Source organism: Canis lupus, chromosome 5 (assembly GCF_048164855.1).
Source record: "Canis lupus baileyi chromosome 5, mCanLup2.hap1, whole genome shotgun sequence".
Taxonomy (NCBI): domain Eukaryota; kingdom Metazoa; phylum Chordata; class Mammalia; order Carnivora; family Canidae; genus Canis; species Canis lupus.
The window spans coordinates 68,390,638-68,408,784 of record NC_132842.1 but is presented as its reverse complement, the minus strand read 5'-3'; the positions used below and the strand labels follow the sequence as shown (position 1 = coordinate 68,408,784).

The window sequence follows — 18,147 nt, the reverse complement described above, 5'->3', positions numbered from 1 at the left end:
TTGAAATAATAACATGAGAATTTTCCAAAATTAGTGACAGACACCAAACCAGATATCCAGGAAGCTTAAGAATACCAAACAGGAAAAATAACTAAAAATCTATACCTATGCATATCATATTCAATCAGCAGAAAGCCAAAGACAAAGAAAAAATCCTGAAAGTAATCAGAGAAAAAGAATGGGAGAAAAGAGGATGAGGAATCCATATAAGACTGATACAATTAAGAATGCTCATTTCAGGTTGAAGACTATGAACCAGTTGTGGTACCAATATGCAAGGCTGTTTATTTTTCTTCAGAAATGCCCCGGAGCCTAGGTCTAGTACTGAACAAGACAGACAGCTGGACTAACCTGGGGCTGTAATTCTGCTAGGCAGGCACAGTAGAAGGAGAGTGCTTTATAGGAGTTAAAAGTAATGGCAGGAGTGAGTTTCTGTGTGGCAGCTAAAGGAGGAAGGTAAAGGCAAGAGAATGGGAAACTAATGGTCTTAAAGATGAACAGGAATAGTAATGGGAGAGGGCTGGAAAAATAGATTGTGGTCAGATTGCTGAATGGATGGCATTAAAATTTCAAAAGTAAAATAGTTCTGAGAGATAAGGTGTATTGCCTGGGGTTTCCAAAATGGAGATAAAGGAATTTGAGTGGGATTGGTTTCTGATTTGGATAATTCTTTCCTCTCTCATGTATCAGATAGGTTGCCAGTATCAGGTGAGAGCACAGTGGCAGCAGAAGAGCTATTCAACTCATAAATTAACTCAAGTGGTAAAGAATATCAGATGGTAGATGCATCTTTCTTCTTAGGCTTACACAGGGTCATACCTAATATAACACTTTCTCCTATGATCAAGTGGATCTAATGTCAAAGCATTAGGAAAAAGGCCCACTTTTTCATGAAATAATAATTTTACAAGTGGGTACACATTTGATATATGGAAAACTGGAGAAGTATAGTGTGCATTTATTTCTTTCAGGTTGTCATAAAATTGTGATCTATGATATCAGTGGAGAAGGAAATGATCTATGGGAAGGCAGTTCAACAGGATCTGAATTTCAAAGAAAGTAATAAATGGACAAATAGGAGGCAGAAAAGCCCAAAGGCTCTGGACTTAGTGTTATCATTGTAAGAACACCTCTGCATGCTGAATTTTACTTACATAGCTTTCAAAATGATTCTGTCCTCCCTACAATTAAAGTTGCTTTTATTTCAAGACAAAGAGAATGGGAGCATTTTTGCACTCTGCCTTAATCATGCAGCCTTTTCCTATCACCTTTACTGCCAGAACTTGTGGGTAAAATAAGTGGGTTCCATTTCGATGTTTTCAAGTTCTTTGACCATGTAATGAATATGGTCAATGAGAGAAAGGAAGAGGAACAAAGGCTCTGAACATTTCACAGCCTGGGTAGACAATACCTGAATAACCGAACTAATCTTTAGCCTCTGATTAATTACATCTACACTTAAAATTTTTTTTAAAAACAGACTATTCTTTAGAGAAGTTTTAGATTCACAGCAAATTAAGTTGGAAAGTACAGAGATTTCCCCTACATGTCCTGCATTCCCCATCCCATAGCCTCTCCCACTATACATCTACATTGTTATAATGATATGAAAACAGATGAATTTGACCAGGCACTCACATACATTTATAATGAATGTGGTGATGCATTGTCCAGATGTTCTCTTCAGGCCGGAGATGCTAATTCTCTGAGCTGCTCCTAGTGTTGGCTGCTGATAGCTCACAGTGGGGGTTCCTACCTGGAAACAGTTTTCCAGCCAAATGGAGCTGGCTCCTACCAATTATAAGCCTTTCCGGGGGACTACATGTACACAGTATCTGATTGATATAGGGATACAAAGGCCTGGCTCCTCTGCCTCTCCTTGGGCCATCTGAGGGGCCATCCTAGCTTCACAGCTCCCCATGCATCACAGACCAATTTCTTCTGCCAATCCTTTCCTTACTACTTCATAGCTGTTGCTGTTGAGTCTAAATTAAATCTCTGCATGCAAATCTCTGGGTCAGGGTGTGTTTCCATATGTCTTAAATATGTAATTTCCCAACCATACACAAAATGTTGGTCATGTAGTACTTAAGTGGTAGTAAAAGTATGAGGCTATTATCAGAACATGTAGCTTTATGTTCTAGTTCCACTACTTAATAGCTCTATGACTTTGGGCAAATTAGTTTCTCTGAGCCTCAGGTTCCTCAGCTTTACATGGAAGTAATTTCTTATGAAACAAGGGTTACAATGAGGACCCAAGCAGACATATACCAACACACACACACACACACACCCCACATATAATGTTATATATATATTTTTTTAAGATTTTATTTATTTATTCATGAGATACACAGAGGGAGAGAGAGGCAGAGACACAGGCAGAGGGAGAAGCAGGCTCCATGCAGGAAGCCCGATGTGGGACTCGATCCTGGGACTCCAGGATCACGCCCTGGGCCAAAGGCAGATGCTCAACTGCTGAGCCACCCAGGCGTCCCATAATGTTATATTTTTATGATTGACATGAACTGGCAATTTAAAAAACTAAGCCTAATTATTTTTACACTTAGTTATTTCATTGAAACATTCCATTAGACAGCAAAAGTCAATATTAAGACTATACAAAAAAAATTTATTATTGTCTACTATATGCTTGACCCTGTGCTATGTACTATGTATACAAAGATGAGAGCTTTCTTGACCTCCAGGGATTCCAGACTAGTGTAGAGAGACATTTAAAACAAACAGAGAAGGGAGTGCAAGTATTATATATGCCAAAATGGCAGTAGTATGCCCAGAAAGAATGGGAGGGGTGCTTATTTTTCCAAGGTATCAGAAAAGGCTTCATTAAGGAGTGAACTTTGAGGTGAGAATTTTTTAGGCAAATAATCTTATTCCCAGTAAAGTTTTTTTGAGCACTGACCTTAAAGGATACTTTAAGCACTAAAGGATACTTTAAGCACTTCTAAATAATAACAATTTTAGTGTAACCTATTATAACAACTATTTTGTGTATATCTATTATGCAGAGAATTTTCACAGAAAATTTTACAACTGAGAATTAAGTTTACTTACTGTTATCTTACGAGGACAGTCATTAGAACAGAGACCACTAAGAACTGTGGAAAAATAAGAAGAGGCCATTATTACTGATATAACCTAAGCTCATATTTAAAATGAACTCTAATTTTCCCCCTATAATCTATTAATATGCTCTACTGAGTCATAATCACAAGCAGAAACCAATTCAATTCCTTTGGATTTGAGTAAATCAAGTTTCTTGAAAGTTGTTCACTTTCTACCGATATTTTAAAAGCCTTTATTAAGCAGTTAAGATGCTGTTTTGTGAAATATATAGTGAGATAATTAATTATAGTTATATCATACCATACTTGTTGACTCTATTTTCCAAGCTGTTAGCTAAATTCTAAGGATGACTTAGAATCTGATATAGAAGTGCCAAATGCAAACCAATTAAATTGTATATGGAGAAAAACACATTTAGCATTTTATATCTCAAATTAGACTTTTTCCACTTATCTAGTCAAAGTTTCTGGGTCAAAGATTTTGGGCACTCTTGATTACTATTATGGAGAGAATACAACTATAGAAGAATTGATGAGTCTACAACAAATATCAAAAGTAATTTAATGACATGTTTATTCTATAATCACCAAGAAAGAAAAGGTTAGAATGTCTGAATATTCTTTGTATAAGTAACATGAGTTTTGAAACATAATTATATTACCACCCCTTCATGTGAAGTGACATCTTTGTAAGAAAGTGGACATTATGTGTGCTATTAAATGTTATGCATTAAAGAGAGATGGCTGACATTTGTGCTCAGTAAGCATGGATTATCTCAATAATAATTATAAATATTTGTTAACTCAAACATATTTATAAGAAAAGGGTACCTTACATTTATTTATATTCTATGAATGTCAAATGACAATCATTATAATAAAAATACCCAGGCCGGGTATTTAAAGTATAGGCAAACTTTAAAAAGTATATATAAAGATACCAAAAAAATGAGCATGACATACTTCATCACAAAGGAAGATACTTGTTCATTTGCTATAATACATTTACGTGAACTACAATCTGAGGAAACAGTTAAATAAGTGTCTTGCATTTGAAAAACAGTTTTCAATGTTTAAGTTTCTTACCCCAGCATGACACCCGTTCTCACTCTTTTATTCTCTCAACTTTCTAAGCCCTAATGTCTCCCCCTCCTTTGTTTCTCTTCCTTCAACTCCAGACAGATATGGTACTTCTTTTTTTCTTGTTGCAAAATGATTTTCATAAACTTTACTTTAAACCATTATCTTGCTGAATAATAATTATTTTCTCACAAGTCTGTCATTGTACTAGTATGTAAGCTCTGCATCATTTTATCCTTATTTTCTCAGGGCCTAACCCAGTGTATTTGCTCAATAATACTTGTTGAAGGAGGAAAAAGATGGATTATTCAGTAAATGGTAGTAGATAATTGGCTACTTGGAGGAAAATAAAGTTAGATTTTAACTCAATGTAAAAAATTACATTTGGCAAGGACACAAATAATATAAAGAACTCTTGTCTTTTAATAATAGAAAGACAACTCAATTAAAAAATGGGCAAAGGATCTGGATAGGCATTTCTCCAAAGAAGATATAGAGATATACAAAGCTCATGAAAAGATGCTCAGCATCATTAATAAACCAAAACCACAATGCAATGCACATTTGCAATATCCAAGAGGTGGAAGTAACCCAAATAAATGTCCAACAGATGAATGGAAGTAAATAAAATGTGGTATATACATACAATGGAACATTATTCGGCTTTAAAAAAGAAATCCTGTCACATATCACAACATGGATGAACCTTGAGGACATGATGCTAAGTGAAACAAGCCAGTCACAAAAAGCCAAATACTATATGATTCCATTTATATAAGGTGTCTAAAGTAGTCACATTCCTAGAAACAAAAAGTAGAATGGTGGTTCCCAGGAGTTAAGGTGAGGAGAAGAGGGGCAGTTGTTAAAAGGGTAAAGAGTTTCAGATTTGGAGATCTGTTTTACAACAATGTGAATATACTTAACATTGCCCACTGTACATTTAAAAATGGTTAAGATGGTAGAAAACAAAACAAATGAAATAAACTCTCAACATACCATTCCACACCCATTAAGATGGGTACAATCAAAAAGTCGGGTAATAACCAATGTTGGTGAGGATACAGAGAAATGGGATTCCTCACACATTTCTGGTGTGGACATAAATGGTTCAGCTGGTTTGGAAAACAATCTAGCAATTCCTTAAAAGGATTAACACAGAGTTTCCATTTAATTCAGCAGTTCCATTCCTATGTATATCTCAAGAAATCTTAAAATAGAGAAATTAAAATATATGTCCATATGAAAGCTTGTAAGTTAATGTTCATGGTGGTTTATTTGTAATAGCCAAAATTCATCAACTGATGGATGAACAAGATGTGGTATATTCATATAATGGAATATTATTTGGCAATTAAAAGGAATATAGTATTGGTAATGCTACATGAATGGTCTTGAAAACATGGTAAGTGAAAGAAGTCAGTCACAAAAGACCACACTTTATATAATTCCATTTGTAGGAAATATAGGATAGGCAAATATATGGACACAGGAAGTAATGGTGGCCTAGTGCTGGGGTGGGATGGGGCGGGGATAGTGGGTTTAAGGTGATGACTAAAGGGCATAGGGTATTTATTTATTTATTTATTTATTTACTTTTTCATTCATTCATTCATTCATTTATATAAATATATTTTTTAAAGATTTTATTTACTTATTCATGACAGACACAGACAGAGAGAGGCAGAGACACAGGCAGAGGGAGAAGTAGGCTCCATGCAGGGAGCCCGATGTGGGACTCGATCCTGGGACTCCAGGATCACACCCCGGGCCGAAGGTGGCGTTAAACCAACTGGGCCACCAGGCTGCCCGGGCATGGGGTTTCTTTTAGGGTAATAAACATTTCTAAAATGGATTGTGGTGATTGCACAATTCTGTGAATATACTCAAAGCGACTGAAGTGGGTGAATAGATTGGTATGTGAATTATATCTCAAAGCTGTTACAATACTGAAAAGACATAAAAATTTAAAAACTAGGGGCACCTAGGTGGCTCAGTGGTTGAGCAGATGTGTCTGCCTTTGGCTTAGGTCATGATTTGGGGGTCCTGGGATTGAGTCCTGCATCAGGCTCCCTGTGGGAGCCTGCTTCTCTCTCTGCCTTTGTCTCTGCCTCTCTCTCTGTGTCTGTCATGGATATAATAAATAAACTCTTAAAAAAATTAAAAACTAATGTTTCAGCAAAGCACTCTTTAAAAGAGCTCACTAAAAAAAATTAAAAAAATAAATAAAAGAGCTCACAAAAAAATGATAAGGGGGTAAACGTCATTTTCTATTTTTATTTATTTTATTATTATTATTTTTAATAATAAATTTATTTTTTATTGGTGTTCAATTTGCCAACATACAGAATAACACCTAGTGTTCATCCCGTCAAGTGCCCCCCTCAGTGCCTGTCACCCATTCACCCCACCCCCCACCCTCCTCCCCTTCCACCACCCCTAGTTCGTTTCCCAGAGTTAGGAGTCTTCCATGTTCTATCTCCCTCTCTGATATTTCCTACCCATTTATTCTCCCTTCCCTTCTATTCCCTTTCACTATTATTTATATTCCCCAAATGAATGAGAACATATAATGTAAACGTCATTGTAAACATACATTACAAAGCCATACCATTGGTCATATACAAAGACCTTCTAGGTATGTGTTCAAAGATGATGATCCAATAGAAAACAAAGGATATCAAGAAGCAATATCCAAAAGAGAAGATGTAAATAATCAAAGCCATAAACGAAAACACTCAACCTCACCAGTCAGGGGGAAAAAAAATCATTTTATACCTAACAGGCAAAAAATAAAAGACCAAGTAAAATATCTGTAGGAAAAACAATAAAATCAAAGATAAATGACAAACTAGGAAAAATATTTACAACACATATAACAAAGGATTAACTTCCCTAATATATACTACAGTGCATTTATAAATAAGATAATGAAAAAGGACAAGGACGGTTTGTAAAAATAAAAATACAAATGACTCTTAGACCTATGAAAAGATACTGAATTTATTTAGTATAAGAAAAATGCAAAATAACATAGACAATAAATTCCTTTTACTTATGTGACTGGCAAAAATCAAAGAGTTTAATAACGCATTGGTTGGTGAGGGTGTTAGGAAATACATATTCTTATATACTGTAGATGAAAGTGTAAATTGATACAATTTCTATGAAGGGACATCTGTTAAAATAAAAACTTATAAAGTTCAAAACTAGGCAGAATTAATCTGTGGTGCTGGAAATTAAAATAGTAGTTACTTTAGGCAAAGTGGGTTAGTAACTAATAGAGCAGCATGAGGAAGCTTCTGGTTGCTGGTTATGTTTCTTGATCTGGGTATAATTACATGGGTATGTTTTATTTTGTGAAAATTTACAGGCCTGTGTACTTAGATATACTTTTCTGTATGTATTTTCAATAATTATTTATTTAAAACATTCACTTTTTAAAAAAAAATATTTATTTATTTATTATTTATGATAGACATAGAGAGAGAGAGAGAGGCAGAGACACAGGAGGAGGGAGAAGCAGGCTCCATGCCAGGAGTCTGACGCGGGACTCGATCCCGAGACTCCAGGATCGCGCCCTGGGCCAAAGGCAGGCGCTAAACCACTGAGCCACCCAGGGATCCCCAAAACATTCACTTTTTTAAAAAATATTTTTTTATTTACTTGACAGAGAGAGCACAAGTAAGGGAAGTAACAGGCAAAAGAAGAGGGAGAAGCAGACTCCCCACTGAACAAAGAGCCTGATGTGGAACTCGATCCTAGGATCATGATTTGAGCTGAAGGCAAATGCTTAACTGACTGGGCCACCAAGGCACCCCTCACATATTGTTTTTTTAATAATTACATTTTTGGAAATTTATCCTATAGGATGTTCTCTGTGCATTATTTATAATAATAAGGGACTGAGATAGCCTGATTTCTATTTTAAAATAACTCATTAAATTATGTTGTATCCATACTATGTGATACTATTCAGTAGTTAAAATATTGAGGCAGCTCTAGATTATATTGCTGTGGTACAGTCTCTAAGATATCTTGTTAAGTGGAGAAAGCAAAGCCTAGAACAACCATTTATGTAAAATAGAAGTATATACATAAACTATCTTTGAGAGACATAAAGTTGTCTTTGGGAAAGGAATTGCACCACTGGGAGACAGGTGAAAGGGAGATGACTAATCACCATATACTTTTGTACTTTTTTTTTTCTTCATATTTGCATGTATTACTTACCTTAAAAAAACCAAATTTATTACCGAAATAAAAATTTAGACCTCTCAGATGAATATATGCTAAATTGGATAGTGTCATATGCTGGTGGGTATGTAAATGCCTGTATCTTTTGGGAATGGTGATTTGGTATTACCTATTAACATTAAAAGCACAGCCCTTCAACTTACTGATTTCATGTCTGTGAAATAATGGAAACCACCTACATATCCACTGAGAGAAAATACTGGGTAAATTTTGGAACATGTACAGTATTATGGAATGACATGGAGTTATTAAAGAATGAAGGACATCTGGACTCTTTCCATATCCTGGCTATTGTGGACATTGTTGCTATAAACATTAGGATGCATGTGCTCCTTCGAATCACTATGTTTGTATCCTTTGGATAAAAAAAAAAAGAATGACATCTTGCCATTTGCAATGACATGGATGGAACTAGAAGGTATTATGCTAAGTGAAGTAAGTCAGAGAAAGACAAACACCATATGATTTAATTCATATGTGGAATTTAAGATATAAAACATGAACACAGGGGAAGGGAAGGAAAAATAAAAAAAAAGACCATTATCAGAGAGGGAGACAAACTATAAGAGACTCTTAACTCTAGGAAACAAACTGAGGGTTGCTGGGGGAGGATGGTGGAGGGATGGGGTAATTGGGTGATGGGCATTAAGGAGGGCATTTGATACAATGAGCACTGGGTGTTATAAGCAACTGATGAATCACTAAATTCTACCTCTGAAACAACAACTACTACTACTACTACTACTACTACTACTACGACTACGACTACGACTACGACTACTACTACTACTATGACTACTACTTACTAAAACAGCTGCTCCTTCATTCTCCCCAAACTCCCAATTAAGAATGAAGGAGACCTATACGTGCTGACTTGAAAGAGTGTTTATACTCTTGCTGAGAAAAAAAAAAGAAAAACAAGATGCAGGTAAACATGTTTAGTAAGATTCTATTTACAAATTATGTGTTGGATGAATCTCACAGACATAATGCTGAGTGAAGAAACCAGAGGCAGGGCACCTGGGTGGCTCAGTGGTTGAGCATTTGCCTTTGGCCCAAGTAGTGATCCTGGGGTCCTGGGATCGCGTTTCACATCAGGCTCCTCACAGGGAACCTGCTCTTCCCTCTGCCTCTCTCTGTGTCTCTCATGCATAAATAAATAAAATCTTAAAAAAAAAGAAAAAAAAGAAAAAGAAACCAGAGGCAAAGACTACAGTTCTGTATGCTTGCTTTTATATGACATTCAAAAAAGGGAAAATGAATCTGTGGTGACTGATATCAGAACAGTGGATACACTTTTGCGTGGAGTACTGCCTGGGATGGGAGACCTTCTGTGGTACCGCAAATATTTTATCTTGATCTAAGGGGGTATACCTATGTAAAATTTCACTAAGCTGTAGACTTTTACCATTTTTCTTAACCCCATTTCTCCTACAAGCTTACAACAGTGTATTATTTTATTTTTAAAAGATTATATATAAAATATATATAAAGATTACATAATCTCTTATATAAACTAACTTCTCTCTTGTCTATTGGTTTTGTTTCTCTGGAGAACCCAGACTAATACAGTAAGTTTCTGTTTTTATTGGTCATTGACAATCTCTGCTCTTTGCCATATCTGTCCACTCATCAATGGATACTATTGATATTCTCCCTGAAGGTGATTTAATTTCTACTTCTTACTATCTGCTCATTCTCTATTCCTATCAACATGGCCTTCTACCTGAAATGCTGTGCCACTATCCATTTTGATTGTTCCACCTTTTTGGAACTTCTTGCCTATCATTTTCACAGAAACCTTCTTTGATCTTAATAATCTTATAGAACATATAATTCAAATATAAAGCAGTTTTCACTGGTTTTTAGCTATAGTACATGCATATATCTTCCTCTTTCAAGTAGACAGATTCCTGTTAGCAATAAATACTAGTTACATAAATGGATAGATCTTTACTGAATAAAACTGAGTAGTAGTAAAAAGCCAAGACAATAATGCACTTTGTGGAAGAACATACTGTGTGGTGACTCAAAGTGCTAATAAACAGATCTATTTCCAAAACCACCTTCAAACACACACACACATATTTGAGATATAATTCACATTTTGAGATAGCATTCACTCATTTATAGTGTTCTATTCAGTGGTTTTTAGTGTATTCCCAGAGCTGTACAATCATTACCACAATCACTCTTCATCACTTCTAAAAAGAAACCCTGTATCCTTTAGCTATCATGCTCCAGTCCTCCTATTCCCACCCTCAGTCCAAAGCAACCACCATAATCTTCTGTGTCTACATACTTTTCTGAATATTTTGAGGATATTATAGAAGAAATTCAAAAATGTAGAGAAGAAAATAAAAGTCACTTGTGATCCAACCATCCAGATATCGTTACCAATTTGTTGTAAGATATCAACACTGTCATAGACTAAATGTGTCTCCACAAAGTCCTTATGTTGAAGTACTAATGTCTGGTGCTGCCATATTTGGAGATGGAGCCTCTATGGAAAAAATGTTAAATGAGTTTATAAGGCGGCATCTGAGTAGTTCAGACGGGTAAGCACCTGCCTTTGCTCAGGTCATAATCCCAGGTCCTGGAATTGAGCCCCACATTGGACTCTCTGCTCAGAGGAAAGCCTGCTTCTCCCTCCCCCTCTGCCTGCTGCTGTCCCTGCTTGTACTCTTTCCCTCTGTGTGTGTGTGTGTCACATAAATAAAAGTTTTTTTTTTTTTAAATAAAAGAGTTCATAAGGGTGAAGTACTAATCTGATGGATTAGTGTTCTTATAAGAAGAGACATGAGAGAGCTTACTCTCTCTCACTCACTGCACGTACAAAGTGGAGATCATGTGAGCACCCAAGGAGATGGAGGCCACCTATAAGCCAAGAGGCCTCACAATGAAACCTACTTTGCTGGCACCTTTATCTTGGAATTCCCAGTCTCTAGACTACGAGAACCAAATTTCTGTTGTTTAAGCTGCCCAGCCTGTATATGACACTTTGTTATGGCAGACTGAGATTAACATACAAATAAAAGAATTTACATATGTGAAATCATGCTACACATAATTTTTAATCTTTTTGGTTAACATAATCCAGTCTTTTCCTACATTATTAAATATGTTTCTATCACATAACTTCAGTATTCCACTGCATGTATGGATAAATATATGCATAAAAATACATACCCATTCTTATTAGGACATTTAGGTTCTCCACTCTATAATCCATCTTTTTCTCCTCTTATAAATACCACTGGAAAGATCATCTTTACAGACATGGTACATTATACACAAATCTCTGGCAAATCTCTGATAATTTTCTTGGGATAACTGTATAGAATTAGAATTCTTTCTGGGTTTAATCTTAAAGTTTTTGGTGTGTATACTGAAATCATCCTTCAGAAAGGCTATCAAGCATCTTTTTAGTAAACATTCATTGATCTTCTGGTAAGTGCCAAACTCTGAACAGGAATTTGCTTTCATATATGCTCTTGCTCACAGAAAGATTGTGAGTTACCTTTAGTTGCTCCCCTGCCCCCAACTTTCTTTTTTTAGAAAAGGAAACTGAAGCTTGGGCTAGTATATCCACTCAAGGTCACAAAACAAATGGAGCTCTTATGAAAGAACATGTGGCCACTAGTCACTAACTCATTTAAAAAACACATTATCCTACTTTTACAGGAGATGGAAAAATCGATGAACCAGTAGATTATTTTATTTTCTGTATAGGATAAATTGTCTGTGTCTTGGTTAGCATAGTTGAGAGTATTTACTCAAAATTATATAATACTATGTTTCATTTTGTATAGAGCAAGCCAAAATCTGGGTTCCTGTATCTATTTCTGTTTTTTACAAGATCTCCTCTGTCAAACTTGAAGTTTGATACTATAAGCAATAGGATCAAGATACATATCACACATATATATTATACATACATATGTCTTATAAAAGGAGATGTCTACATAATACAGATAGAATATGTATTTCCTTGTTTTTACAGGCATAATGTAAGAAGAAGAAATGGTAATAATCCTTGAGCCTAATCAATACTCTGGTTGATAATATTATTTAGTTAGGAATTCAGGACTCCTAAACACTGTTTTAAAGGCTAACCTATTCTTAGCCTGAAATTATTACTTCATCTACAGAACAATTTGACTTTTTTCCAGTGACATCAACCTAATAACTGCAGCAGGTATGGCAGACTTAGACTGTATGGTTTCTGGGCTCTACTAGCTCTATATATGTGACACGAAGCAGAAAAAATGTCTTTAGCTAGTTTCAGTAATTATACTGCTTTCTCAAAGTAGAATTTTACTTTTAGCTTTGGCTTTACCACTAAATCCTTTTGTTTTCCCTTTAGATTTCCAATCAGAAAAAAAGGACATGCCTACTCACATACACACTTTTATCTTCTCTTGAGTTAATAAAATAATAGTTTAAAAAAGTCTGAAAAGCATTAGGTTTCTTCAAATGTGTAGGCTGTATTAGGAAAAATTTTATTTTTATTTCTCTACTATATTTTTCTGTATAAAATGTGACAGACTCATCAATTCAGTTTAAACTATAGCTTATTAAAATTACACACAACTGCAAAAAGAAAGGGAGAACTGAATTGAATGCTGCTGAGAAACACAATATAGCATATGCTTTATGCTTGTGTTAGTAGTTCATCTTATTAATATGGGTTTTTTTTTTAGTATATCAGATTAATTATACCAAGTTTACAGGTCATGAATGTTCATCAAGAATAAATCCAAAAGCGACTATTTGATATTAAGACTGGCTAAAATCAAGAAGCTTTTGCACAGCAAAGGATACAGTCAACAAAACTCAAAGACAACCTACAGAATGGGAGAAGATATTTGCAAATGACATATCAGATAAAGGGCTAGTTTCCAAGATCTATAAAGAACTTATTAAACTCAACACCAAAGAAACAAACAATCCAATCATGAAATGGGCAAAAGACATGAACAGAAATCTCACAGAGGAAGACATAGACATGGCCAACATGCATATGAGAAAATGCTCTGCATCACTTGCCATCAGGGAAATACAAATCAAAACTACAATGAGATACCACCTCACACCAGTGAGAATGGGGAAAATTAACAAGGCAGGAAACCACAAATGTTGGAGAGGATGCGGAGAAAAGGGAACCCTCTTACACTGTTGGTGGGAATGTGAACTGGTGCAGCCACTCTGGAAAACTGTGTGGAGGTTCCTCAAACAGTTAAAAATATACCTGCCCTACGACCCAGCAATTACACTGTTGGGGATTTACCCCAAAGATACAAATGCAATGAAACGCCGGGACACCTGCACCCCGATGTTTATAGCAGCAATGGCCATGATAGCCAAACTGTGGAAGGAGCCTCGGTGTCCAACGAAAGATGAATGGATAAAGAAGATGTGGTTTATGTATACAATGGAATATTACTCAGCTATTAGAAATGACAAATACCCACCATTTGCTTCAACGTGGATGGAACTGGAGGGTATTATGCTGAGTGAAGTAAGTCAGTCGGAGAAGGACAAACATTATATGTTCTCATTCATTTGGGGAATATAAATAATAGTGAAAGGGAATATAAGGGAAGGGAGAAGAAATGTGTGGGAAATATCAGAAAGGGAGACAGAACGTAAAGACTGCTAACTCTGGGAAATGAACTAGGGGTGGTAGAAGGGGAGGAGGGCGGGGGGTGGGAGTGAATGGGTGACGGGCACTGGGTGTTATTCTGTATGTTAGTAAATTGAACACCAATAAAAAAAAAAAAAAAAAAAAGACTGGCTAAAATCCATAATATCAGCTCCTTTCAGGCACCCTATTCATACAGTACAAGAAATTTCATCAAGTGTGTGAGCCAGAGTAAAATGTGGGTGGGGGCAAAAGACTTCACTTCTCTGTTTCACAGTTTTAGAAAAATCTTTAAAATAATATGGTTGGATAAAATCATTTATAAGGCTTATAAAAACTCCCATATCCTATGATTCCAAACTGGGTTTTATCTTGCTAGTAGATAGTTTCAGGTGCTGACCACTCTGCCCCAGCACAGAAGAAGTGGTCTGGTTTTAAAGAGTGCTTTAAGTTTGTTCATGTATGTCAGAAATGCAGAGCAAAACCAGGAATATAACTTATTTTATAATCTAATTTTCTGTCTTCTCTTTCCCTAATATGCAAGATTATATAGTATTTTAAAAAGTTATACATTCTAATGTGTTTCCACTAAAAATGATCATATGTAGGTACTATTATATGAGACAATCCATGTAAAACACTTGATGGAGGGCCTGGTACATGATAAACAACAAATATTAGCTACTGTAGCTTTTTTTTTTAAATGAATCGATTCTGTAATTCTGGATTATAGTATTTAGAAGTATCAGTTTTTACTGCCACAGCTTCTTTCGGTATGCCTGAAACTTTGGTAACCACCAGAAGCTAGCAGAGAATGCTCAGGGCTCATAATATTTATATCTAATAAGTGGCAAAGGGCATAACTTTTTAAAAATACCTTTCCAGATTTTCCAAATGTTTTATTTGGCTGCCTTATTTGTAATCAGAAAATAAGTGCTAAGTCAAAACTTTACCACTAAAAAAAGGATAATGCCTTAAAATTCTCTTGCATAATCAAGGAAATAAAAGGGAGGACTCTGATGGTGTTTTTACAAATGTCACCAGAAATTATAATTTTAAGACTCTATAACGTCAAGCTTAAGAACAAGTAAAAAGTACCAGTAATCTATTAATCCATTGTAAGAATGTAATTTCCCCAGTGACATCAGAATAAAAACTCCATCTACTGTGCTTTAGTCAGGGGAAAAAAAACCCCAACAAACCAAAAATCTACTCCTAAATGCTTCAAGGCATAATTTATTATCATTTCAGCAAAAGCTCACTTCCTAGAAGGGAGAGTTATACTGTTTATATAAAACTATACTGTTTTAAGTAAAACATTGTTCTTAAGCAACTGTAACAATTGGGAAGGTGTGCTAAAATAAAGAGCCCCTATGAAAAATGAAATTTCACAGGGCAGATACTGGTATACAATTCCAGCCTTCCACTATTTGTATTTTTCACTACTGTGAGCCTGTTGAAGTATCTGTGTTGTTCATTTTAAGTGTCAATAAATGGTTTCCTACTAACCAGCTGATCTTTGCTAAACCACAGTCTAATTTTTAGAAGTTTAAGAATTTTATCCATTTCATAAACTTTTGTAAATTACTAGTATGTATTTCTGACCATATTACAAAATCCTATGTAGATTTATTGTAACATTTTATAATACCTTTTCAAATAAACTGTTTTAAAAAGTAATTTCTAATACCCTTAGACTTTTAAAACTATAGTTATTATAAAAAGATTAATGGAATTTGGAAGATAGCCTATTCACAGAATTAAATGAAAACCTGTAATTAAAATACTTAATGAGCTATTTGAAATACTGGATACTAGTAGATTAGTTTAAAACATGACTAATGGGATGTAGAATTCCTAAATTTTCTTTAAAATGACAATGCCTAGGGTCTTTTTTCTTCTTCTTCTTCTTTTTTTTTTTTAAAGATTTTTTAAAGTATCCTCTCCACCCAATGTGGGGCTTCAACTCACAACCCCAAGACCAAGAGTTGCATGCTCAACAGACTAAGCTAGCTAGGTGCCCTGACAATGCTTAGGATCTTAAGATTTCATGTTAAAACACATTATATGTTATAGCTCATGTATTCTTAAAGATATTTAAGGTATAGCTTTGTGATTCAGTTTATATTAGCTACTTCACACAAATGTCAAAAACAAAAAATAGCAATAATCATGCGTAAGTACTATAACACTAAACCATGGTGTAGGTTGGGAGAAGGATGAGTAGAATAAAGTCAAAGCTATAAAGGTCAGTACTGTATAATGGTTTTAGTAGCATTTAAAATGAAAAATCCAGTGCTGTGAGGCTCTCCTCTGGGGGAGGGTAGCAAGTCCAGCCTTGCTGGGTCCTTTAAGATTTGGACTTTTAAATCCCAGCCATATGCCAGAGATAAAACACAGGAGAACTGTGTTGCTAAGTATACCCATGCCCTGGCACAGACAGATTGAGGGTGGGGATATGTAAGAGCCCTGGGCCACAGGAGGGGAGATTGCTCGCTTTTCTGTGGGGGCTTCCTGAGCAGAGGCAGCTGAGAGTTCCCCTCTCTGGGGTCAAGAGGGATAGATGATACCATCTTCCATGCCCCCTGCTCTGCCCCACCCACCAGCATGGTGGGACTTCAGTGAGCAATACAGAGCCCCTAGTGTGCGCTGGAGCCAGTCACACCAAACCCAGGTCTCCTGTTGCCCTGCAGGACCATCACTACTAGGGCAAGTCTGACTGAGCCAACGTGGCAGGCCGCATCTCCTTTAGAGGACCAATACAGCACTCCTGTACTCCCCATATGTGTCAAAGATACATGATCATAGAGTGCTCCTAAGGGTCAGCTTCAGCTCTAGGGGAACAGGACCAGGCTTCCCCCCATTTTTTTCTTTGGAATCAGGCTTATAGTTTCTCATTTTTTGGATCAGGCTTTTTTTTTCTTTCTTTCTTTTCCTTCTCAATCAGGTTATAATTTTTTATCTGTTTGCTTTTTTTTTGGGTCCCTTTTCCTTTTCTCTTTTTTTGGACCAGGTTTGTGTTTCTATTTTAATCAGGCTTATCTGAACAAACAGATCAGAACACACCTACTTAAAGGCCAAAACACTCCCCACTGCAAGCAAAGAGGAACCCTGTAGAGGACTGACGTGGGAAAGAGCAGCCACAACACAGCAGCAGAATGCACACAGCATATACCAGAAACACTTCCTGAAGTTCCTGGGCAGTGCCTTCTTTTTAATACAGCATTACTCTCAGGAGCAGGAAATGTAACAAGTTTTCATATATATTCAAAAGACAGAAATTTAGCAAAGATGACAAGACAGAGGAATTCTCCCCCTCCAAAAAAGATCAAGAAGAAATCATAGACATAGACTTGCTCAAAACATATATAAGCAATATATCTAAACAAGAATTTAGAACAACAGTTATAAGAATACTAGCTGGGTTTTGAAAAAATGTAGAAGACACCAGAAACTTGCTGCAGAGATAAAAGACCTAAAAACTTGTGAGGCTGAAATAAAAAATTCTGTAACTGAGATGCATAACCCACAGGATATAATTACAACAAGATGGGAGAAGCAGGGGAATGAATAGGTGACATGAAGATAAAATTATGGAAAATAATGAACCAGAAAAGGAGAGGAAAAGAAAACTATTAGATCACAAATATAGATTTAGGGAAGTCAGCAATTCCATAAAGTGAAATAATATCTATATCATAGAAGTCCCACAAGAAGAGTAAGAAAAATGGGCAGAAGATTTATTTGAACAAAATACAGCTGCAACCTTCCCTAATATGGGGAAGGAAACAAGCATCCAAATTCAAGAAGCACAGAGAACTCCCCTTAAAATGAACAAAAAGACACAAACACCAATATATATCACAGTGAAACTTGTAAGATACTAAGATTAAGAGAGAATTCTGAAAGCAGTTAGGATTAAAGATCCTTAACCAAAAAAGGTAGACACATAGGTTTAGCAGCAGACCTACCCACAGAAACTTGGCAGGCCAGAAGAAAGTGGCAATGTGCTAAATGGAAAAAATATGCAACTAAGGCTGTCATTCAGAACAGAAGGAGATAAAGAGCTTCTAAGACAAGCAA

At 35.8% G+C, this 18,147-nt stretch overlaps 1 protein-coding gene across 3 annotated transcripts in view; it reads right to left on the bottom strand.

Annotated features, from left to right (window-relative positions):
• ITFG1 (integrin alpha FG-GAP repeat containing 1) overlaps positions 1–18,147 on the bottom strand; it is a 291,511-nt gene that overhangs the window by 60,868 nt on the left and 212,496 nt on the right. For all 3 annotated transcript variants that reach the window (XM_072827271.1, XM_072827270.1, XM_072827269.1), the window contains exon 13: positions 3,076–3,119. In XM_072827271.1, coding sequence (XP_072683372.1) covers positions 3,076–3,119 — 44 coding nt within the window. The remainder of the gene's footprint in view (positions 1–3,075; positions 3,120–18,147) is intronic.